General features: G+C 39.6%; 1 protein-coding gene across 1 annotated transcript in view; it reads left to right on the top strand.

Annotated features, from left to right (window-relative positions):
- The window catches only part of NTNG1 (netrin G1), a 153667-nt gene that overhangs the window by 76183 nt on the left and 53192 nt on the right, over positions 1-24292 (top strand). Inside the window, exon 3 of the mRNA XM_054384320.1 lies at positions 15768-15940. Coding sequence (XP_054240295.1) covers positions 15768-15940 — 173 coding nt within the window. The remainder of the gene's footprint in view (positions 1-15767; positions 15941-24292) is intronic.

Raw genomic sequence — 24292 nt, 5'->3', positions numbered from 1 at the left:
TGTTTGTTAAAAACAAACATGAATAATAAATGTTTCAGCACACTTAAGGCCAAAAGTGATGACTATTTTATTGTAATCTGACACTAGGGCAGAATCCTAAGACTCAGCTTTGAAACTACCGGCCCTTTGTCATGTAAACTTACAGAAAAACATCAAAGCAGTATCAGCCTCGTTTCACAGACAAAGCTGTACACAAAGTCTTTTGTCACATGTGTGGGGCTAGGGCAAGTATTAAACCCAGTAACAGACCTGTTTTGGCATCGGGAAAAACCAGTCAGCATTGGTGGTACTGCGACCTGGTAGGTGTAGGTGCACGTCCATATGTGTCTCCTGCTCACTGTTCCAAGGCTAATGCCAAAAGGCAGGTCTGCTCTCTATTTTTCCCCATCTGAGGTACAGGAACTCCCTTCCAGCTGCATCTGACAAGAGAATAGCATTGTCTAGCTCTGGCCACCCACCTTGGAGAAGACTAAGCCATCCATTAGGAGTCATATCCAGAGACCATCTATTAATTTACTGTAGTAAAGATTTTTTCCTTCGGTGAAAAGTCAGTAACTTCAGCCCATGAGATCATCTATCTCAAATTTTCTAATACTAAAAAAAAAAAAAAAAAAAAAAAAATCATTCTCCCACTTTTGTATAATTCCACTGATTTTAACAAAGCATGTTGCAGAACCCAGCCAATTCAGTGGCTTCAAATTTAGTAGCTTCAACATAACAATAACTAATGTCTATAATCAAACAGTAATCATACGGTATTTTTGAAAGAGAAAACGAGTTTTCTCTACATGAAGTCAGCAACAGAAATACAGTAGGTGAAAGAAGAATCTTTTTCCCAAATTAGAAAGAAAAGACACAGTTAGAACTCTGTTTCCTGAACCAGTTATAATTAGTCCTAGCACAATAAGTTCATTGTGCTGGGTGGTTACACCAGTGGGGCCTAGAGATAAGACGCTGCCATAGCTTTTTCAGTATTTAAGCTAGAGGATGCTAAGTTGCTTTTTACAACCGTTCATAGACACAAATGCTCAGTTTTCATCTAGTTTATTTCAGTAAGAGAAAGTTTTAGTAATTTTTAAGTATAAATTATTCACAGAAGAAAATTCTGTCAGGCATGGCTAAAAGCGTCTTCAGAATTCAACCCACATTAATGAATACTTTGACTAATTTTTCAGAACTCAAGCATGATTTTATTCCTTTGGAATTATTTTTGTTCCAAAAATTGTCCAAAATAATTTTATCCAAAAGGGATTTAAACCTGAGAATAAAAAAAAAAATACATTTCTTTGACACAAATTATGTTTTTCTCCCCACTCCCCCACCCCCTTTTTTTTTTTTTTCTATTCAGTGGGTGAACTGAAAAATCAATTATTCACACAGCTCCAGCAAATAATTCTTACCATAATAATTCCAGAGGGAATTATTCTGGGACAAAGAGCTTATATTGTATGGAATTTAGAAGTTAAAAAAATTGAAGCTGGCATGATAAACAATGAGAAATGTTCTGTTTGGTTTTCATACTTTTTCAAATTGTGACCTTCAATCAAGACAAAAAAAGAGAAAAGGGGGAAAAAAGATAAATAAAAATGTTCCATATATTTTAAAATATATTTGGAGTGTCTGTTTTGGTAATAAAAAGCCACCAATTCCTAGTTATTTTAGATGGACCCGTGAGGCCTAAGCATTTTAAAAATCAGCCCTAATGAAATGCAAGGAAACACTAGAACAAAACCACCTTTGAAATATTTAGTCAGCTTCATTTGCTCTGCACCCTCAGCTTTGATGGTTTAATCGTGAATACCTCAGAACACACTCCAGAAAAGAATGCAGCTTCCTTGTGCCATATAATTACCCTTAAAATTTGAGTTCAGCAGCATGATTTTTTTAAAAAGAGATCAATTAACCTGCCTGCAGTAGATGCCTTCTCCTTTGCCTTTCTAAGAAGCCTCCAAGGGAGGCACCATCAGAACATGGCAGAGAACGACAGGTGGGATGCTGGGCACATGGCGACCTGCCCACTGCGTCACTTGCTCTGGCAGTGATGGAAGCACTGCAGAGGCAAGGAGGGGATTCAGAGGCACTGAACTCAGAACTCAGGTAACACATAGAAGTAATATCAGTGATAGCCATGCAAACAGCAAAACACCAGGAGTAGGAGGGAACAGCAGGACACAGTTTACCTGAGTGAAAAAGTGCACTTCAGAGTAGCTGCAGTGATGACTTGTGAGCAGCGGCTTCTGTGCAGATGAGGTGTGAGGTATGAGCCTGGAAAGGGGAATATTAAGTTAGCTTTCAGAATCAAGTTTTAGTCTAGGGTGTGTGTTCACAATTCAAAAATATTTTAACTATTTATAATTTTAAAATGCCTACCAAGAGGACAGACCACTAAATCACATGCCAAAAGCTTTCACGTCTTGTTTCTCAGGATTTTGTCCTCTGTTTGAGCCACAAGCCACCCAGGGCAGAAGGACAGAAATATATTTTACCCCCAGGGGAGTAAAATAAAAAACAAAAACTCACACAGAATGGAACATTAAACAGTAATGCTATTTACAAATATATACAAAAATACCACAAGTATTCAGGGAAAAGGAATACAAACACACACTGAGCATACTTCTCCACTTGTGCCTCAATATCACTAGAATCATGGAATTGTTAGGGTTGGAAGGGACCTCAAGGATCATCTAATTCCAACCCCCTTGCCATGGGCAGGGACACTTCACACTTGATCAGGTTGCTCGGAGCCACATCCAGCCTGGCCTAAAAAACCTCCAGGGATGAGGCTGCCACCACCTCATTGGGCAACCTGTTCCAGTGGCTCACCACCCTCATGGTGAGGAACTTCTTCCTAACATCCAATTTGAATCTACCCATTTCTAGTTCTGCTCCATTCTCCCTAGTCCTGTCACTACCTGACACCCTAAAAAGTCCCTCACCAACCTTCTTGTAGGCCCCCTTCAGATACTGGAAGGCCACAAGAAGGTCTCCTCAGAGCCTTCTCCAGACTGAACAGCCCCAACTCTCTCAGTCTGTCCTCATAGTAGAGGAGCTCCAGTCCTCTGATCATCCTCATTGCCCTTCTCTGGACATGTTCCAGCACATCCAGATCTAAGCCAAAAATCTTCCCCCCAACTCAAGATCAGCGGGCTAAACCTCTCCCCCCACAGGACAAGCCTACCAAGGTCTCAATTCCGCCTAAGCCTCCCTGCACCACTCCCCCCGCAGCTAGGCTAGAATTGCATAACACAAAATTTGCCGCACAGGGCTCAAACCTCCCCCATGCTACCACAGAGCAGAGAGAAAGGAGGAAAAGAGAAAGAACAGACTGCAATATCCGCTTATATGAGGGGGTGCAGGGTGATGGGAAAGAAATAACAAAGACTGCACTTTCCTGTGTCCACCCCTGGTTCTTCTGGAGAACTTTTTTTCCCTCTATGTTTCTTAAACCCATAACATTTTCACAAGAGAACAACCTGAATTCCGCTACACCCTGGTTTTCTTAAATGTCCAGTCAGTGCCTAAACATCTGATGGTGATATTCCAAATTAAAATGTGCTTTCAGCAACACTTTTTTTACCTTTCCCACACACATCTATAAAACGAGACAGATTAAAGAAAGGAAAACAGGTTTTGAAGTACATGCCTTTTTAAAGCACTTAAGTCCTGGGCCTTTCAGGGCCTCTTAGGTGGAGTGTAACTATATGTATTAATAGAATTAAGTGGAACAAGAACTCAGTCTTTGTTACTTACATGTGCTTTATTGCTGGTCATGGCTTAGCTGGAGAAGAAGGTGAGCCAGGGTATGTTCAAAAGTTGTTTTCTCTTTGGAGAAAAGTCTGACTCCTTTCTTGCAGTTTGAAAAAGAGAGGTAGGGCAGGGTCTCCTGATCAACTGCCTGAAGCTTGCTTGCTGTCTCCTAACCCCTTACTCTGATTTCACTTCCCTGGCACACTCCTGAAGCTACCATGAGTCAGGGTGAAGCAGCTACTCTGACAGGGTTTGACAAACTCCATAAACCCTTCTGCTTTGCATTGCTTTTCTCTGAATTACGAATCATTTTCTTTTTGGAAACAAATCTTTTCCTGCCATTGTGTTTGTTTGGAAAGGAGGCGGAAGTCTTCTCAGAGCTTGCTTTGATTTGTAAAATCCTCTCACCTACATTCATAAACTCAACAAGAGGGTTTAAAACTGAGCTGGTCACAGTAGATGGTTACCAGAGAATAAGCAGAGATGAAGGTTATTCACTAAATCCTGAAGCCAGGACCCACAGAAAGACATTTCCTGTTACTGACCCCAGTAGGAACTCGACCAAGCAATTCACTGCATCAAAGCTATCAGAGAGGCCTCACTTTTGCAAGTGAAACCTCGTGTCTAAGAGTAACTGTATGCAGGGTGGGACATTCTGCACCTCTTCTGTGCCTGCGTGCAGGGATCCTGCCATAACAGCTGCTGCAACTGCATAGGGAGCCAAGTCTTTGCTGGAGTCAAAGGGATACCCAGTGAGGACAGCAGCACCGGCATCATGCCTCTGCACTGAGTTAGGGCTTGCATCAACTGCTCCTCCCAGCAGTATTGCTCAGAGCAGTACAAGGCCTAATTTCTGCCCCTCAGAGGCAACCCATTACAGCCCACACCCTGCTTTTCTATCCTGTCCCTGCACCAGTAACTACTAGGGGGCACATTGGAACCTTTAAATGAGTCGATGGGAGGTCTCTTAACCAAAAATGCCTTAAAATCTTTTGAAAAGAGCAGCAGATGTACTGCTTCACAGAACTGGTTCCCTGGTGTCAAATTCTGTGCTCACCATGGATATTTATATGCTGCTTTTCTCTAATATAGTCTTCAAAAAATTATCAAAATCAGTATGAAATTAACCTTGTTTGTTTCTCATGTAGCAGAAACACTGCTCCCCTGACAATGGCTCATGAAAATACTTTATTACCTACTGTGACACAGTAGGTGCTACACCCTGAGTCTTTCTGTAAACTTAAAGATATTTCTGCTTCAGCCAGGTCTGTCGAACATTAATCACAGACACAAATTTGTTAATGGCTCACTTGGGGTATCACTGCATGTGAGAATAAAATGCCTGCCATTGCAGAGAGTTAAGTAACATTTTTGAATGGTATTGCAAGTATGTCCACTTGGATGGTAATTGAATGACCACAATTTTAGACCTCCCACACAACAAATTGTTCCTTTTCAGTGTTGTGCTGGGAAAAAGAATTCAGGGTACCAGCTGGCAGCTGATGCTTTGAAATACTATAAAGACTGGAAGTTTGGTATAATCACGAGCATCTTAGAGCAGCTTTCTTAGGATTGCTGCTGAGCAGATGAAAGACTGTCATTAATTAAATTAAACCCACAAAAATCGGTCACAAAAATTGGTCTCTCAATAAACTTAAAAGTGGTGATGCACATTAATGCAACACCAGGAATTTCAAATCTACCATTCAGTTTCTATCAGGAGAAAAGAGAAGAAACAGTGACTCCTAAAGACTTTAACTTCCTATTTTATATTTGTAAGCTATAAAACTTTACAGTGATCTGTTGCTGCACCTTTCATCTGAGGTCTGTATGTCACATTCTTAATCATCTAGCAGGCTTTTACAACTGCTGTAATACAGGGGCTAAATTCTGTTTAAAATAGAAGGTGTGCCTAGCGTATCTGTTGGTGTGTATTGAGTTGCCCATAATGACTTGCTGCCCAATGGCAGACTAAGGCTGACTAAGCAGCTCATTGGACAGCAGAATAAATAAACAAATTAGGTAAAATAACAAAAGTCTTTGCTTCCTTATTATCCTGATGGCAATAAGCAATTGTCAGATCTCAGTCAGTAGGCTCCTTAACTTTTTTGCACTATCAGACAGATGATGACAGCACACTGCCAAGCAGATTGCATCATTCCAGCTGGTGGAGAGAGAGCTGCATTCTTGTGCCAGTAACCCTTCTTCTGATGCATAACACTATGGGCAGCTGAGGATATTCAGGTTTTTACTGACTCCTACTTACTGGTATTTAGAACAAACCAATTAAAACACATGTGATACAGCATTACAACTCACAACATCTAAGCTGCGTAGTAGCTCTGTAACAGATGTGCTTCCACATTCTGCCATCCCATCTAGGTAATCATGACATTGATCGCTGTGTGAAGCACAGCATCTTAGTAGGTGACACCAAAGGGATCCTAGTGAGAAAGAAAGAAATTTTCAAGTGGGAGCAAAGAAAAAATAAAAACTAACTGTAACCCTGATGCACTTAGAGTTTACATCTCCTGCTTTTTCTCCAGTCTCCAGTGGTAGACTGGGAAACTACTGAAACAACCACAAGTGTTAAATGACTACTTGGTAGCACTGGAAGAAACTGTCATTATTGATCATCATCTTAGCAAGAGATTTCGCTTCCCCTCTGGGAAAGGCATGACTGCCATGATCCCTGTTCAGCATCCTTCATGTAAATGAGAAAAGCTTCCTTTTTCTGGGTTTAAAGATTAGAGCAAAATAGGTGCTCGGAAACAGTGTGAAATACCAGCATCCTACCTTCTCAGCAGTCATGTCCTTAAAAGTTCATCATACCTGGGCCCCTTCCACTGACTCCCAGTTTTCATCCCATGCTTGTTCAAGGCCTTGGGTCTGCCTTTCAAAATTACAAACAGGTTCTCTGTCATTATCTAAAAACACAGCCGCTGAGCTTAGGATAATATGAATGAAAGCTGGAAACAAAATAGGCCACATTTCCAACAGTGTGAACTAACAAATTCATTGATTCTGCTGGAGCCAGATGGATTTACATCAGCTAAGAATTTGCCAAACCGTGTTCACGGGTGAAACTATTTATGGAACATGCTGCTGGCAAACTAGCAGGTTTTATAGCCACTCTTTATTGATACACTTCCATGAAAACTAATATCTCTGAAGAAAAAGCTAAAATGAATATTTGGGATGGGGATAGGAGTGAGCTCTCTAAAGCAGCTAACAGCAGTTTTCTGACAAATTTATTTCAGCTTTAGCTCTTAGGGAATGTGAAATGAAAATCAGAGAAAGCATTTGGCTATTCCACTTGGTTAGATGTATCTAAGTATTTAATATTAGGGATAGATATTTTGTTTGTGGTAAACCGAAATATCTCAGAAGTAGCTGTTCTGTTCTACTAGACATAAGCATCAGTGGAGTGGTTTCAAATTTTGGACCTAAGAGAATTGAATAAGTCTGAAGAGTTTCATTTTGGTCTATAATGTTTTTCTGTCTAGCCAAGAAATCAGAAGAGTTTCAAATGCTTAAATACTGAGGCATTTGTAAAAGGCTTAATAGGTTACAGCCTCCTCTTTTCTGTGCTTGAGTTCTGAGTGTTGCTATTTGACACTGTAAATATTTTCAGTTGCCTCTGTTTGCTTGGAAGGATGTCATCTAGTGAACTACTGCGTTTCAGAAACCTTTAGAGTTCATTTAGCAAAGTAAGATCATTTGTGGCCCTCCCTCTGAAAGGGGCAGGAGGAAAGGAGAAGCCAATCCAAAAGGACCTGCCCCACTAACATTTGGCTTCCCAACAAAGACCATATGCATCCGTCAGACACTGTACTAATCAAATACAGGATGAGATATAAATCGATCAAAAGTGATCCTGTAGTTCTTGTTTGTATAGACCACCATGGAACTTGACAGTAGTTTCCATTTAAGCAACCACAATATGTAGGAGTGTTCACTGGGGTGTGAACACAGTAAATCATGTAAACATATTAGCATTTACATTTTGCACTTGTGTGATTGTGTTGTTGGTCTGGCTCAGTGCTGACAGTGGGCAATTCCGTGCCTTGCATGCGTTCTGTGAGTCTTGGAAAGTCCTTGCTCCTGGGGGAAAGGGAATTATGCTGCCCTTTTGGACTTTGTTTTCTTTTTTTAATTTCAAGCTCTCCAAACTTCTTGGAAGTAGGCCAACGAGAAAGCAAAGCAAATATGCTGTCTGCGCCTGGGTTTTGCTGTTCCCCACTAGATACATTATATTCAGCTGAGGGAGAATAAGAAGCTATTTTCCCCAATTTTCCATACTGCCTGTGGGAATCTAATTCAATTTCCTCCCAAATTTAGCAGCAAAACCTAAACAGTAAAGAACAAAGTTGAAAAGGCTTCTGTAAATCTCTGGATTCTGAGGTACTAAGGTGCAGAAGGATTACTGAGTGCAGGTTAAACTTCTTTTCTAGCCACAAAGCTACTTACAGATCTAAGAAGCTTAAAAACCTGATCTGACATTAGTCCTTGCTTCACAAATGAAAGAATAATATATACAAAGTTATATTTGTTATTATTGAATTTTTTTATTCTTTATTATTGATGTAGCCCCATTCCATAAAGGAATCTTTTGGGGTTTTGTTTTGTTTTGTTTGTTTGTTTTTGGTTTTGTTTTCCAGTGGGAAATTATGATGTATGAGATAAATTCAGGGCAAGGGATAGGGAAGAAGACTGGTGAACAAATATGTTTCCAGAAATAAACAAATGAAAGGGCTTGCATTTCATTATTGTCACTAGAGTGGCTACATTTTGCCAGCAAACCGCAGGAATCTTATTCATAAGTTCCTTTTTTGGACTTGGATTCCATTCAGCAAGGTAGACCTGAGATAGTCATAGGGCTCAAAAAATACCAAATAAAACCCAGAATTGACTCTCTTGCTTCATGTGAGGTGGAACATTTGTTCAGCAGACCTACTTGCAGCCAGCAACCCACGTCATTTTCTGACTGCCAACTGTCCTTAGCTTTTTTTGACCCTTTTAGCTTAGAACTTCTTTAGACGGGCAGTCCTTGCAGCAAGCACTAGCAGCCTACACTGCAGTAATTATCTTGTTACCTCTTCTGTATGTGTGTTCTCACTGTCGGTTTCATCCTTGCACAAAGAAATTGGCCATCAATCGTCTTATTTCATCACAGCAGTGTCCTTTATACTTGCTTTCAAACCAACAAAATCTTCACCAGTAAAGCTGTGCAGGCATCTATTAAGCTTTGAAAATTAGGATCAGGACCAGCTTACTTTGTTTTTCTGACATGACATGAAAAACTCCTATGATATAATGAATAATAATATTCAGCAGACATGTGATGTGTCTCAGACTGTGAGATGAAGATGTTCCACTTGTTAAAGACATTTAAAGGAAAAACCAACTCTAAAATCATAGAATTGTCAGGGTTGGAAGGGACCTCAAGGATTGTCTAGTTCCAACCCCCTTGCCATGGGCAGGGACACCTCACACTAGAGCAGGTTGTTCAGAGCCACATCCAGCCTGGCCTTAAAAAATTCCAGGGATGAGGCTTCTACCACCTCCCTGGGCAACCTGTTCCAGTGTCTCACCACCCTCACAGTGAAGAACTTCTTCCTAACATCCAATTTGAATTTACCCATTTCTAGTTCTGCTCCGTTACCTCTAGTCCTATCACTAACTGACATCCTAAAAGGTCCCTCCCCAGCTTTCTTGTAGGACCCCTGAAGATACTGGAAGGCTACAATAACATAATAACTTATGTAAGTATTATCTGTACCTTGTACACTTAATGGTGTAAGAGTTTTCTGACTTAAACGTAGAGGTTCTCAAGTTATGATGAATTTGTCTCATAGAGTTTTTATTTAAAAAAAAAAAAAGTAAAACCTGAAAAATTAATTATTCAGATGCAAAGCTCATTTTATTCCTAGGATTTCATGATATATTTTTAAAGTTCTTATATTTTCACTTTCTCAGCCTACCTCTCGTTCTCCTTCATGCCTGACATGTCACTTAAAATGTGTTTGCAACATGGAATTTTCATCTTTTTTTGCATTATATTAGAAAACTCCATCTCACTGGTGAAGTTGACTCAAGGTCATTACTAAGCTGGAGAGGCATAATGTAGATGACAGCCTTAACACATTTGATGTCGTGCCAAACACAGCCAAGTCCTTTAGGACAACTGTAATAAGATGTTGGAAGTAGATGCTAGCGCTGGGGAGCTAAGGCTCCTAACATCACTAACTGTTTTACAATGGCTAATTAAAACTCTGTGGGGATGGTATTTTACATTGTGTGTCCACCACATTGTGTGGGCAGTAACGTGAAGAGCAAGCACCAACCAACTCCTCTGCAAGTTCAGGTTTTGCTTACCTGGAAGCAGGGAGCAGACTCGTGGCATGTGAAGGTGACTTTACTGTCTGTCTGTGCAGAAGGCTTACAAGTTGGGTTTAAGTTGATTTTCTAAACTTTGGCAATGACCTAGAATGATCCAAAGATGTATTTAAGTAAGGACCATATGGCTAGTTGTTAAAAATGTATCAAAGAGCTTCTCCTGTCTTTCTTTCTCTTAAATGATCTCTTCAACAGAAATGGTCCCCTCGTGTGACCCCCAGTCTGTTGGTTGGCACTCACATGCAAGAGCATCAGCACGCTATTAGCAATTACCTTAGTGATATTTACAGCATTTTAATGTCAGTTGTCTGTATGTAAATAGAGTCTGTGAGAAACATAGCGAGCTCGGGGCTCCTGCTCCCACTACAACAGCACTGCTCCTTCAACATGCCAGAGTGCTTCCTGCGTCTTATGTAACTGCCAAAAAAAAATCATTTCAATTGCTTTATGACAAAATAATGAGTCTGTCAAAGATGAGTGGTCAGAAAAACAAATTTGTTCTCCCACACAATTAGAGTTTATAGGGTTGGACAGCAATATCAATCTCCAGCGATTCAAAATTAAATTTGCACGTTGGAAGGAAATGTGTTCCTGTGTGTGCTGTAACCAGGCCTCTTAGCAGGAAGAGTTCTTGCAAGTAGAACTGGAAAGATTGATATCAGATGAGCTGTGGAAGCATCAGGATGGAAATTTCCAAATGCAGATGTGTTGTGGGGATGTGGCATTCACTTCCACGAGCTCAGCACTGTCAGAGCTGCTTCCACAACAATCAACAGCAAAAATAAGTCTGGAAATACTGTCACCAGATCTAACAGGTAGACAACTGTTCCATCAGGTGGAAAGCTGTTCCAAAGGCTGCGTCTCCCTGTACGCAGCCTAATTGCTTGTGGACTTGTTAATATTTATCATTGGCTTCAGACTTTCTTTGTAAAGAAGTACAAAGCATTAGACCTCAGCACTGCCGTTTGTGGTGAGCATAAACTGTATTTCAGAACTGCACTTTGCCCTTAACGTTTGCTTTATCCTCACATGGGATTTTGCCTTTAGGCTGTTTGCCAATCCAGTTGCAAAGGCTGCAGCAGACATCTTCTTATATTTCCCATAACTTAACCTGTATTCTCAAACCTGCTTTGCTTATTACAGCTCCCTCAGTCATCCCTTCTCCATACACATGCAAGCCCACCTGATGTGCCAAGCAGCTGCTACTTACCCACTGCTACCCAGTAACTGCATTTCAGGCATGTGTACGTAATATCTTGTAAAGCACTTTCAGTTTTTCCTCTGGGTTTCAAGAAACTGTAGAGGCATGAGATGCTGTCGTCTGGATCTCAGGACACAAGACATGGAAGCAGTTTTTTAGGTGTTCAGAATTTCTTCATTCTTATACATGTGACCAAAGTGACCACATTCTTCTAATGGAAACATCTACAAAGGCTGTAAGAAAATTTGTGGTTAATGTTCTGTGTATGTAAGTCTAATTAAGTGTTATGTTGCTGTCTCAGATGTGAAGCAGTAGCAGCTAGGAACAGCCTTTCAAAACAAGTGTTTAAAGAAATTAAAAATGGAAGCTAGGATTTTTAGGAATAATTTGTCATTTGTAAGGTAACAATATGTTTCCTTACCTCTGGAGCACAAAAGGAAGGGTAATATTCCTTAAAAGAGACAAGACAGATGAAGGACTCTGAACTTGGTTAGTCTTCCATAGAAAGCTGATGTCCATATCCTGACAGTGATCTGGTAGGAGCCCAAGTCAGCCATGAGATCAGTGGTGCTTCTTTCTGTAACCTTAAATATTTCATTTCTCCTTACTGCTTATCCCACAAATAGAGCCTTTTATTGTTCTCTAGCTGTCTCTCAGCCATGCTACACTCATTTACCTCTTTCATTCATCCAGAGAAATCTGTCCCTCAACAACAAGAGGCATTTCTCTTCTTTGGAAAAGTCTCTGAGCTTGTCCATACATAACACGCTGATGACGTCCTTGGGACAGATTGCACAATTCCTAGTGCAGCTTTCCTGAAAAATCAGAAGTACACAAAATGTAATTTCTCTGTTTCAGTAAAAATGGCTCTCCACATACAGCACAAAACTTGCTTGGTTTTCCCCAGACACAATACATTCCAACTTACATTCAGTTTGTTTTCCACAGTTCTCTTGCAGTTTTATCACTGTCTGCATTTTACACTCAGTCAGTATTCAGCTACCTCCTAGATTTGCTGTGGAAATTGTGATTAATCTCTGAGATCTGTGAAGTGGCTTCAGCAAAAAAATGGTGTAAGTGACAGGAGAATCAGAATCTCTGTATTCCAGTCCTTTGGATGTCTTTTATCTGCTTATGCTGCTGCTTTTTACTCCCTATGTATAATTACTGACATCAACAAGAACTCCAGTTTAATATCTTCAGATTTAATTAATCTACAGATTTTTTCATACTTGTATAACACTAATGATCATAAATAAAATAAACTTAACTTTTATATTGCCTATGCACTAAGAAGGCAAAGGTAATATTTTTTGCCACACATTGTCTGACCTTTTTTGTGGTTCAGGTTTGTTTTAACATTTCTTTTTGTGCCCACTTAAACCAGCTCTCATTAACTCTACATGTGGCATTTTTAACATAAATATATTTCTTTTACCTTGTTCTTTGATCTTTAGAAAACCACAGTGATCACATTTGTTCCTTTCTTTCTTCTCCTTGGACATTGTGTACAGTTAACTTTGAATCATTCTGAGGGGTTTTAGGATTATTCAGCATTGTCAGCTCTTTTATAGCTCAGTTGTTACGGTTAGGGTTTGACTATCTGTGCTCTGCCCACAAAAATGTAAGATCAGCCCTTTATCTTTTTCAGGGATCAAATTTGGTCCTTTGTTTCATTTGCTTTAAATCATACTCGTAGAAGGCTACGCCGCTCTCGTTATTGCTGTGGTGGATCTTATTGTGGGGTGCTGCTTTGGGTGGGGGTATAGTTGGTTACTGGGGTCTTTTTATTGGAGGAAGTAGAGAGTTTGCTGTCCATTGTCTTAAAATTTATATCACTTGGAATTTTCTTTTAAGGTGGGATGCAACATTCTGGAGGATTCAGCTGTGAAGGCTTTCAAAAATACATATAAAACATCCAAATAAGCTGTGATTATTCTACCAGCTCATGGCAGAAAGAGATATTTAGCAATTGCTCCATTTAGGAAGCTAAGTGGCAAGGATGTCCCTATATTGTCTGGTTTGTGTGTGTTTGTTCTGAGGGCGGATTGTTCTAAAATTCAGTTATTAGGGTTTTAATGATTGACAGAAGGTCTCCAAATACTCCTACAAGAAAATATGTTTTGCTGGTTTTGTCAAAAACTTCCCATATTTGGTACAAACAGACCTCCAAAATACGTAGTTTTTCTTTGTCTGTTGTAGCTTGGTGTCTAAAATTGCCAAAGCTGCCTTCTGAAGAATCCCTTCCTATTGCTGTACTGCATGGGCCCTGCCACGTGGATTACAGACCAGCTACTGTGGCATGATGCCACAGCTCTGGGTGAGGAGCAGCAGAACAGGCAGCAGAGCTATTCCATGCTGTTCACACTCATACACAGATGTATATGCATAGGAAGAAGAGGCATGGGATAGGACTGCATACAAGCAGAGGGAGATGGAGAAGGCCAGTGTCTGCCCAAGACTTTTAAGCTTGTAAGCAAAATTGAGGAAGGGTCAGTCTATCTCTTCAGGACAATATGACAACAACAGCATCTAAGAAGTATGAACAGACTTGGCACAAGGTTTTCTGGCACAACTGTTCTTTGTTTTCAGGTACATATTGAAATAGCTGTTCACATTTACACCAATTACTAGATGTACCTACATTTATTTTCCCCCACTCCAGTTCTCCAACCAGTCTGCAATACCTTTTCAGAGCCCTAAGAACTACAGCTTTTCCTCAGAATCAGGTGCCTTTTTTCCTTCCTGCCTAAAGCAGTTCGCTGCCTGTGACACTGATGAGTCCTTCCAGTAAAAGAGAAAGCTTCCCATGAAAGAACTCTAATTGGTTCCTTTCTCTCATCTATTCTAGCAACTACACAGCCTCTCCTGCTTCTTTCTCCTCTAACTCTCTCTATTTCTTGGTCCTGTCATTATTGTGTCTCTCTCCTGTTTGGGAGTCTTCCATTTCCATAGTCCAACAGACAATAAAACCACCTGTTACTTTTATTAATAGCAGTGCCGTTTACCAAAATCTTCAGTCTCTACATTAGGCATCTCTTATCCACTGACACCCAGACAGGCGTTTTTCATTTTTCAGTGGCTAGGCCTTGGAAATTGTACTTTAAAATGGATACAGTCTTTAAGCATGAATATTTTGAAAATGGCATAAAAATTAATCACACTTTCTTTTGTCTAGCATATTCAAGGCATTTCAGTAATTTCAATTTCAAAAAGACTGAACTTGTTTTTCTTTAGAATGAGCATTGCTCAAATAACCAGTTTCATCTGCCACATTTCTAGCACTGAGGAGAATGTGTCACCATCTACTGTATTACAGATCCTTGTGGATTTTTTCCAGCAGTCAGTTAAGACAACTGCAAGCTTGTTTTACCCTGGGGATATATATGTATGTGGCCAGTTGCTTCAGGTCATATTCCTTCCAAATAGAAGTCAGCTTGACAGCTGTTAATTTGCACTCGGCCATTCCATGTGTTGTTTTGCTCTAATTATTGGTCACTGTATGGAACAGGTGTCAAATGCCCACATGAGAACTCTTTAAATCACTAGATGCACAATCATTAGGTAAACAAACAGATATGGTTGTTAAAAACTGATTCTCTCCTGCCCCCAAACAGAAACAGATTTTAGTTAGTTTTGACATCTATAGAGGTGTTTATGAAACTAGCTTCCCATTCTGTAAGTGTCCTAGTTTCAGAGAAAGGGAAATTTAAGGAAAATACAACTCTTGTAAGGGCAGATGCAGAATCTGATTTATCTAGTGATTTTGTTGCAAGGTTCAGTTAGATATTCTTTCCTAAGTAAAACTAAATGTGCATACCAAAATATCCCCCCTGCCCCTCACTTAACTACAATTACATCAAAGCAGGCAAAAAAAAGTTTTCCCTTCTGAGCAAGAGAGTACTTCTGAACAAGAATGGCAAAACACCATTACAGAGAGCTTCCCTTCTACTGAAGTGTGGCACTGCAGAGGACATGTAATTGAAGCGTCTTTTCTCAGACTCACAGGGCCTAATTTGGATCTTAATTTGGGCCAGATTCTCTAAGGACATAAGCAGAGGACTTGTTTTGTTCCTGGGAGTAGTGAATAACTCTGGAATTTTTGTGAGATTCTTGAACTGACTGTAGTGAAAATTATGAATAATTTAGTTGATCTCAGTGGAGCTGGGTAAGCAAGAAAAGGTTGGGCATCCTGGAGTCTGGTGGCATTACTGCTTTTAGCCTTCTGTGAGCTGAAGATATTACAGTGCGCTGTTTGACTAATGCCTTGTAAAGCACACTGAAACAGTAATACAGGCACAACACACAGAAATAGAGTGGTTGCCACATGACATGCTTTACTAAGACTTTATCTGAACTTAAACTCACCTCTAAATAATAACACACAGTTCTTTTTATTCTTACCTTTTAAAAACAGGTGTAAGTGCAATCTTCATGCTACTGGCTGTAAAGAAGAAAACAAAAGACTACTTTGTGAATGTGAGCATAACACAACTGGCCCAGACTGTGGAAAATGCAAGAAAAATTACCAGGGCAGACCGTGGAGCCCTGGTTCTTATCTGCCTATACCTAAGGGCACTGCTAATATCTGTAAGTAGTTCTGTCTAATAATGATATTTTGTTCTTAGAATTTTGCCCCATATCATGACTAAAGGAAGATTAATACTAGCAAAAGTTTGTCATTTCTTTATGAAGAGCGACTGAAGGAGCTGGGGCTGTTTAGTTTGAAAAAGAGGAGGCTGAAGGAAGACCTCATTGCTGTCTACAGCTACCTAAAAGGACGTTGTGGAGAGGCTGGTGCTGGTCTCTTCTCACAGGTGATTAGTGAGAGAACAAGAGGGAACATCCTCAAGCTGCAATTGGGTAGGTTTAGACTGGACTTTAGGAAACATTTTTCCACAAAAAGAGTGGTCAGGCATTGGAACGTGCTGCCCAGGCAGGTGGTGGAGTCACCAACCCTGGATGTGTTTAAAAGATAGACTAGATGTGGTGTTTGGGGATACGGTTTAGGGGTGAACCTTGTAGAGTAGGGTTCTGGGTTGGACTTGGTGATCCTGAAGGTCTTTTCCAAACTTAATGTTTCTGTCATTCTGTGCACAATTGGACAAGTGTTAATTGTAAGAACACATCATCTGTGCTCTCATATGGTTGTAAATAACTTGCATGAGAACTGCATGTTTTTATCCTTAGACAAGTCTCTTGACACTACACAGAAAGGGTTAAGGAATGAAAAAATTAGGACCCTTCACATAAAAAGCACACAAAGAGGAAACCAGTGGAAATATTTGCAGTGCTGCTTGAGCCATGGCACCCTTGGCTCTCCATTCATACATCCTTATTGTACTGGGATTGAAAACAACCTCAGCTCAACATGTGAGATGAGATACTTGCCTGTTTTTTCTTAATTTAAGAAAGATAAAAACTCTCCCAAAAAAACCCTTTTTGAATTAATAACAAAAAGTCTAGAGGTTGGTAAAGGAAATTATTACCTGGTGTTGACCTTAGTTCAGCACTGTAAGTGTTGAAGGGGGAAAGCGAGGTCAAACCTCATTTTTTTAGCTGCTTGTTTCCAGCAAATAGCCATTCGCTATTGCAACACATTTTCATATTACCCAGAAATTATTTACAGCTGCATTTCCTGGTCCTGGACAAGATTGCGTTGGAAAGAGCATGATGCTGAAAGAGAGGGCACGAAAACAAGTATGAGCATCAGTTCTTCCTTTCATGCTTATATGAAATACAAAATGATTCAGAATCCTCCTGAACTGAGTAATAGACTTAAATTCCTTTGAAGAAAGGATAGAAGAAGATGAGGATAGATCAACAAACGTTTTGACAGAACGTATGAGCATCTTTTAAAAAGAGAATCCACAGTTTTGCCCTGATTAAAAGCAAAACATTCATTTTAGAATATGACAATTTACTGAAAAGTTATTTGGGAGAAACAGAGCAAGGCACTGCAGCTGAATGAAAAGTTTAAAACCAGGAGCAATGTGCAATGTTCAGAATGTTATCTGAGACTTCAAAGCAGCAGCTGTGAAGAATCAAAACTCAGAAATTAATATCATAGGAAGTAGGACCTTATCAAGTTAAATGTAAGAGTAATAGACAAGTAACAAACCATGAAGTGTGGGGGCATTAAATTATGATAAAACTTTTTACTAAGCAGAAAAAAAATTAACTTCCAAAAAAGCAAGGGGAAAGAAAAAAAACAAAACACTTTGCAAGAGTATTCACTTTTTTCGCATGTTATAAAAAGTGAGTGTGGCTCAAAGAATTAATACTTTAAAGCTATGTTCTAAAGAAATAGTGAGAGTTACCAAGTTTGGTTTATTTATATATTTTATGCATTGTCATACACACGCACACCCCTATCATAGAATCAAGGAATTGTTGCAGTTGGAAGGGACCTCAAGGATCATGTAGTTCCACCCCTGCTGCCATGGGCAGGGACACCTCACATAGGTCAGGTTGTTCAGAGCCACATCCAGCCTGGCTGCAAAAACCTCCAGGGAAGAGGCTTCCACCACCTCCCTGGGCAACCTGTGCCAGTGTCTCACCACCCTCATGGTGAAGAATTTCTTCCTAAAGCATTTATGCACATACATAATTTTTTTTATTATATATATATATATATATATAAAATGCAGTTGCTAGCCCAGAAATCATCAAAATTAGTGACAAGATACAATCCGAACACGAAGATGGTGATCGTTCTAAATGCAGCTTGTGATGCCAGTTACATCATTTCCAATGAGCTGAGCACACACCAGACAGAACAGTGGAATTAGCACCCAATGAAAGGATGCCTGAAGCTTGTTAAAACAACTTTCCAACGTTATTTAATTTCATCAGATAGTTCCAGCAAAAATCAAAATTTGCAAAGAACAGGCAATCTTTTCTGGTCTTTATTGTTACTAATATTATTATGATAGCATGATGAAAACAAAACCTTGTTTGAGGTGACGAATACTACACTTACCCTCAAATCCTGACCTGAGCTGTGATCTCCACCAGGAATTTATGGCAAACAGGGAGAAGTGTGAAAGATTTCTTCTTTGTCTTCCCAATTGCCAGCAATAAACTGGCTTTCTGAGCTAGACCCTCCATCATATTCACAGTGGTTGCTAGCTGCTGTGTGGAGAGAGAGAGACCCAGTTGTCAAAAGCTTGATCTCAGACACATCTTACAGCAATATGTTTCACATTTCAGTGACACAATGAGTGAAAGCAATTTCTTTTTGTTTCCTTCAATTGTATTCCTGTGATTAAGCCTGTACCTCCTTAGATAGAAAATAGTATAATGCATCCCTATTTACATCTGTTATATCATTTGTGATTATTTAGGCTTGACATGTCCACTCCTCCAACCTATTTTCTACGTTAAAGAACCATAATCTAATCTTATATGTAAAATTATGCCACAGTTCTGGGCATTTGTGCTTGCTTGCCCTTTTCTGGTTGGGTGAGGCTAAAACCACACACGATATTCTAGACATGAGGATGGATCTTTCCCAATGACATAAAAAGTGTCTGCATTATATTTTGTTATTAGAGGCATCAGCCACAGTCCTTTTTTTAAGGACTGTGCCACAGTTGCAATATTTCTTCTGGCATGAAGGCTGACATTGGTGACAGGTTATATGTTACAGCAGTTAGTTCAAAAATGTCATATTTGAGTTACTTTAAAACGGTTTTCGGAAGACCATCACCTTATGGCAATTTCTATTGTTTGATATTATTTATCACTTCTTAAAACACCTTCAGATGATGATAGACATTGAGAAACTTTCTCAAACTGTGAGAATCTCTCTAACCTTCTTTGCTGTGAACATCAATGAAAAGAATTCACTTAGTATGCAGTACCTTCAGACCTTGATTTCCTATATCCCCAGTCCCTGTCTGGGAGGGCTCCTGCTTCTAGTGTGGTTATTTTAACAAACAACAAAGGGATAACTTCTGTGTGTGTAGGGAGCTGATTTTCCAAACATTGTGGTTTATATTTAACTGGACAAGAGTCTATACTTTTTTGCCCCACCTTTCTGAACTGAAATCACTTATACTTCTGAAGGGTATTTTTCAAAGGTGTTTTTCATTCTGACAATTTGGGTTGGGTTTTGGGGCCATTTGTTTGTTTGCTTTGTTTATAAGATAGTTTATTTCAACAATTACTTCTTTTAATGATGGGTTGTATGTGATTATTCTGAAGCTCATACATTTTCTCTGTCACTTGCCTCCATGCTGCTTGCATTGAATCTTTTCATCTGCTTTTTTCATGTTTCTTTTAACAAACTTCCTCATTTTGATCTGCTCACTCTCTGAAAGTTAAACATTACTGCAGTAGATTTTATTTTATCCTTTTCTTTCTACATGAGTATGTTGACTTTCATTCCAGAAGCAGTTCTTTGATAACTGCTTCTTGAATTGGGTCCTATGTACTACTCAGAGCTAAATCAGCTTCTCTTGTGGGTTTTCCGACTTGCTACAAGCAGCAATCATTTATGGTATGTAAGCAGTTCATTTCTTTTGCTGCTTCCTGATTTAATGCCATGTGTTGGAGCATTTTGAACTCTTGCTTTATTGTGTAAACTCTCCGTACAGCCAATCTGATTTCACTTACCCTGTTGCATTTGTGTCACCATCTCCATCTTGTGGTCAGAAATGCAGCCCTAGCGTTACAGGTGTGAACTCTCTAAACAGTTGGTGGAACATGGTGATAGAATTAACTTAATCTAGTTTGACCCTAAACTTCTCTTGATATATTAAATTAATTCCCTGAGGACACTTTGTATAACCCAGTAATACAGTGTCCCTTAGATACTCTTTCTTCCTCTGGTTTTCAGAATTTATCTTTTCCATCCAAATATTTTAAATTTAAAATGGATTTGAAGGGTTTTTTTAATATAGGTAAGCTTAACTGAGATAACAGCACAAATAGCTGTAGAAATTAAACACTCAGATTATATTCTTTTCCACAAAATAAAAAGATTCTTTTTCTTGAGATTCTCTGAATTTAGGAAATTTGCTCAGATTCAACATGAAACCTAATATCTTTCCAAATCTTTCCCATCCAGCATTTCTGTTGTTCTGCAGTTTACTGTTCTCTTTTTTTCTTTTTTTTTTATTTTTTTGAGTTTTGGTTTTTTTTTTTTTTTGGTGGCCAATGAGATTTTATTAATACCTCTTCAAGCTACCTTTCATGAACTACAAAACAATTCTAGATTATACTTGTCAAAGGTTAAACCTTGATGTAAAGCTGCTTTCTGTATCCTTCTCATTTTAAGTCAACAGGAGTTTCTCAGGAGAAGACAAAAAGGTTTTTTCCATGCTTTGCTTGTGAAAGACACTGAGTACTCTGTTGTTTACTGGCACTAATGATATTTCCACATTTGTCTCCCGCATAGCATTTATTTTATATTTTCACTCTATCTTATTGACTATTTTGTGATTACATTTCTTGCCTTGCGCTGCCACGTTCTATGGATAGTTTGTTCTGCAATATGTTTTGACACTCAAAGTGAACTTATTGAATTTCTCTGCACTTGGTATTACACGATAGCTTTTCTCCTCAGCAGTCGTATGTGTCTGACAGCACTAGCCCTTTTCTTCCTCCTGTTGTTTAGATCATCTTTGGCACTTATGTTCTTTGCTCCATCAGACAGAGCTGTCTAAGACTGTGCTAGGCTGCCATCCATCAAAGTCTGCTCATTTTTTGTGAACTCCTCCACAACCAACAACCTCTACCAGAAGTTCTTGATGCTCAATGAAACACACTTCCCAGCTGTTACATGACTTTCTTAATTCATAGTTCAACATTAAACAGAGGATTGACCAGGACACAGGGAACATTGCTGGTTCTTTTCAGTCAACAGTTAAGCAGGTAGTCTCAATCACACTGTCTCCTGCAGTGGGTCACCCTCTAATAGTACAGTCTCCATCTCAGCAGCACAGCCTTAGTCCTCCCAGGGTGGGAAAAGATTCATGTGGCATCACTGCAGTACAGCTGTCACAGAAACGGTTTCAGGCAAACACTATGGCTCTTCACGTATTGCAATCATCTGTTTTTGGAGTTTTCCCCATGAATATTTGCTGACACAAAGCCATCCTGAAGGCTGGGGTAACTGAAGTTGGCCAAGAGGTCATGTGATGGCAGACTTTCTATTCAAGAATCCAAGTAGCATTGGACCCTGTAACTGGAAGGATCACACTTCCTGCTCTCCTGTCAAAGCAAACTCATAAAGCAGACAGTGTCTCATTTTCTAAGGGCCCCACTCTCCCAAAAAACTGAAAGGAGCTTTCCAGTGCCTATATCATGATAGAGGTAGTGGAGGTAAGCCCACATGATCTTGATTTGAAGGAATGGGATATGCATGTTTAAGGTACAAAATCTTGCTTCTGGATAATTTTGATAACATCTTTCATAGAGAAAAAAGGATCTGGATACAATCTTAAGTTAGAAAAGAGCAAAGCTTCTTATTGTCCCTGTTTTATATTACATATTATTTTTGGCTCACAGATGATGTTAAACCAGAAGAAGATGCCGCACAAAAACTGTGTCAGGCTGGGAAACCTGAGGGAGGGGGAAAAGAACTGTAGTATATCAAGAGCATTCAGGAACACAGAAGTGTCAGGGAAATCTCCAAATGATAAACCAACTTGCCTCCAATTAGGCAGTCAGGATAATGGCCGGCAAAACTTTACGAGTACACACCTAATAATGCACTGCAAATAACATGTTGTTATGGGTTTAGTTTTTCAAACCACTACACATGTGCTGTACCTTTTTTAAATGGGGCTTGAAAAATTACCCTTCAGCTCTCTACTGCCCTTGTGTGACCCTGCTGAGTTCATCATTTCTGCTGGTTACAGTGGCATCTGTTGCTGGGAAATGAGTTGCTTCATCCCTCACTGGTTTCAAACCACTCCATTTTTTGCCATATGCATGAAGTGGAGCAATGAAAGAGGGTTCTAGTCCTTAAGCAGCAGTATGGGAAGCAAAAGTGCCTGAAGATATTTAAAGTTCTAAATATATTCTGGGGTTTGGGCTTTTTGAAGTTTCTCATATCTACCATTAAATTACAATTACTTGGGAAAAAAGAAAAATCCTTTGATCTCACTGGGAGTTTCCTAGACAGAAAGATTTCAACACTGGTTTGGAGTCACTAAAACATCATGAGAAGAAGCCTAAATTTAAAAGGTGTTACCCAATAAACCAGTAGCTAAATATTTTCTGTCTCATTTATTTGTGTGATGCTGCTTGGGAAAGCAGAGGTGGAAGATAACAAACTTCATCCAAGCAATGCTTTTCTTCTGGCATTAAAAAAAATATATATATATGTATATATATATATATTAAAAAAATCTTTACAGAGCAAGCAGCTGTAAAAATAACAGTAGCAGGAGTTTCCTAAGAGGTATGGTCCTTTGGCTGAACACAGGTTTGGCAATACAGGAAAAGTTTACTCCTGTGATCATAACGATCACTCGCTTTGAGGGATTGCAAGATGCTAGGTTCCTCTGGCTTCTCAGGGCTTTAAATTACTGGAGAATTCAGAGCCTCTGAAATTGATGCTGAGTGTCTGATACTGCAATCATGCCTCAGTGGAGGAGTGCAAAGGGAAAAGGACTCACTGCAGGGAGTGCTGTCAGGCTGTAGCACAGATATTTTAGCAAAAGATCAGATGTGGATTAATGGTCCTGCTCTGGCTGTTGTGGAAAGCTCTGTATATTGTTCCAGCTTAAGAGTTAAAATGTCTCTTTTATCAGAAAAGCACTCACACAGCTTTGCACTTTTTACCACACATTTTAACTCTTAAGCTTTGATCAGCAATTAGTATGATTCCAAACTTGAACTGCGTTATTTACTATCATCTTCTACCATGCCTCCACAGTGGAGAGTCTCTGGGCTGTATTTACATCACCTGAGCTCTTGATGACACTTTTTCCCTGAATGTGAGCAAGCTGGGTGTAGTGCTTCAATAGCAGCAGGAGTCTGTCCCTGCCTGCCTGCCTGTCATAGGGCAGGTGCATGTTCAACCTGTGATGGAGACGAGGCAGAGAAGCCCATGGGAAAGATGGTAGCCAAGACTGAGTTGACAGAGTAATTTGTTCATCCCACATGTAATCCCTACCAGGAAGAGGTGCAGCCTGGCTGCATTAAGTGTACAGCTGGCAGGAAGCACACACTGGCATTGAGGATGGAGGTGGTAAGAGGGACTGCAGGCTATGACCTGCTCTGAGAGTGGAAGCAGCAGTATGGCCCTTCTCACTGAAAGCCTGATGCTCTTCATTTGTGTTGTGGATTTCACACTGACACAAACTACACAAGAAATCAGAAACTTGCTTTCTTTGTCAGCATCTGATTTGCTTTTTTGATTCATTCACAGTAGTCAGCTCCATGGTAGCTAATAGCTAAAACAACCCATTTCTGGAAATAAGGGGAAACAAGAAAATTACAGGGCAGATGCAGAAGATAGTATAAAGGGAAAACACCAGATTTTTTTTTCTCTCAAGTAATGCATGTATATTTAGATGCACTTACAATGAACAGCAAATCTACCAAACCACTGCACTCAAGTCAAGTAAAAGATAATAAATAGTATTAGAATCTTTCTTCTGCAGTGTTTGCAGTCTCAAGGGCAGTAGCTACCTCTAAACTTCACTTTACTTGGTGTTTCCTCACTATAAAACTATTACCATCGAGAGCCATCCCAGCAATTTCAACTGGAGGATAATTTTGATTGAACATTCCTTTGGTTGAACAACTTAATACACCTAAGGCAATCACTTGGTTTTATTTACTCTTTATGTCTAGATGAATAAAATTGTGCATCGAGGGCAGTGATGGGCCTGATTCTTCATCTCTCTCCAACTTGCTCATTGCTGCAGAGTACTCTCCAACCTGATTTCATTACTGCAAAGTACTCACAGATTTCAATAGAAG

The sequence above is a fragment of the Indicator indicator genome, chromosome 10 (genome assembly GCF_027791375.1).
Source record: "Indicator indicator isolate 239-I01 chromosome 10, UM_Iind_1.1, whole genome shotgun sequence".
Classification (NCBI taxonomy): Eukaryota; Metazoa; Chordata; class Aves; order Piciformes; family Indicatoridae; genus Indicator; species Indicator indicator.
Note: the sequence above shows the minus strand (reverse complement) of the source record. Positions and strands in the feature narration are given on the sequence as shown.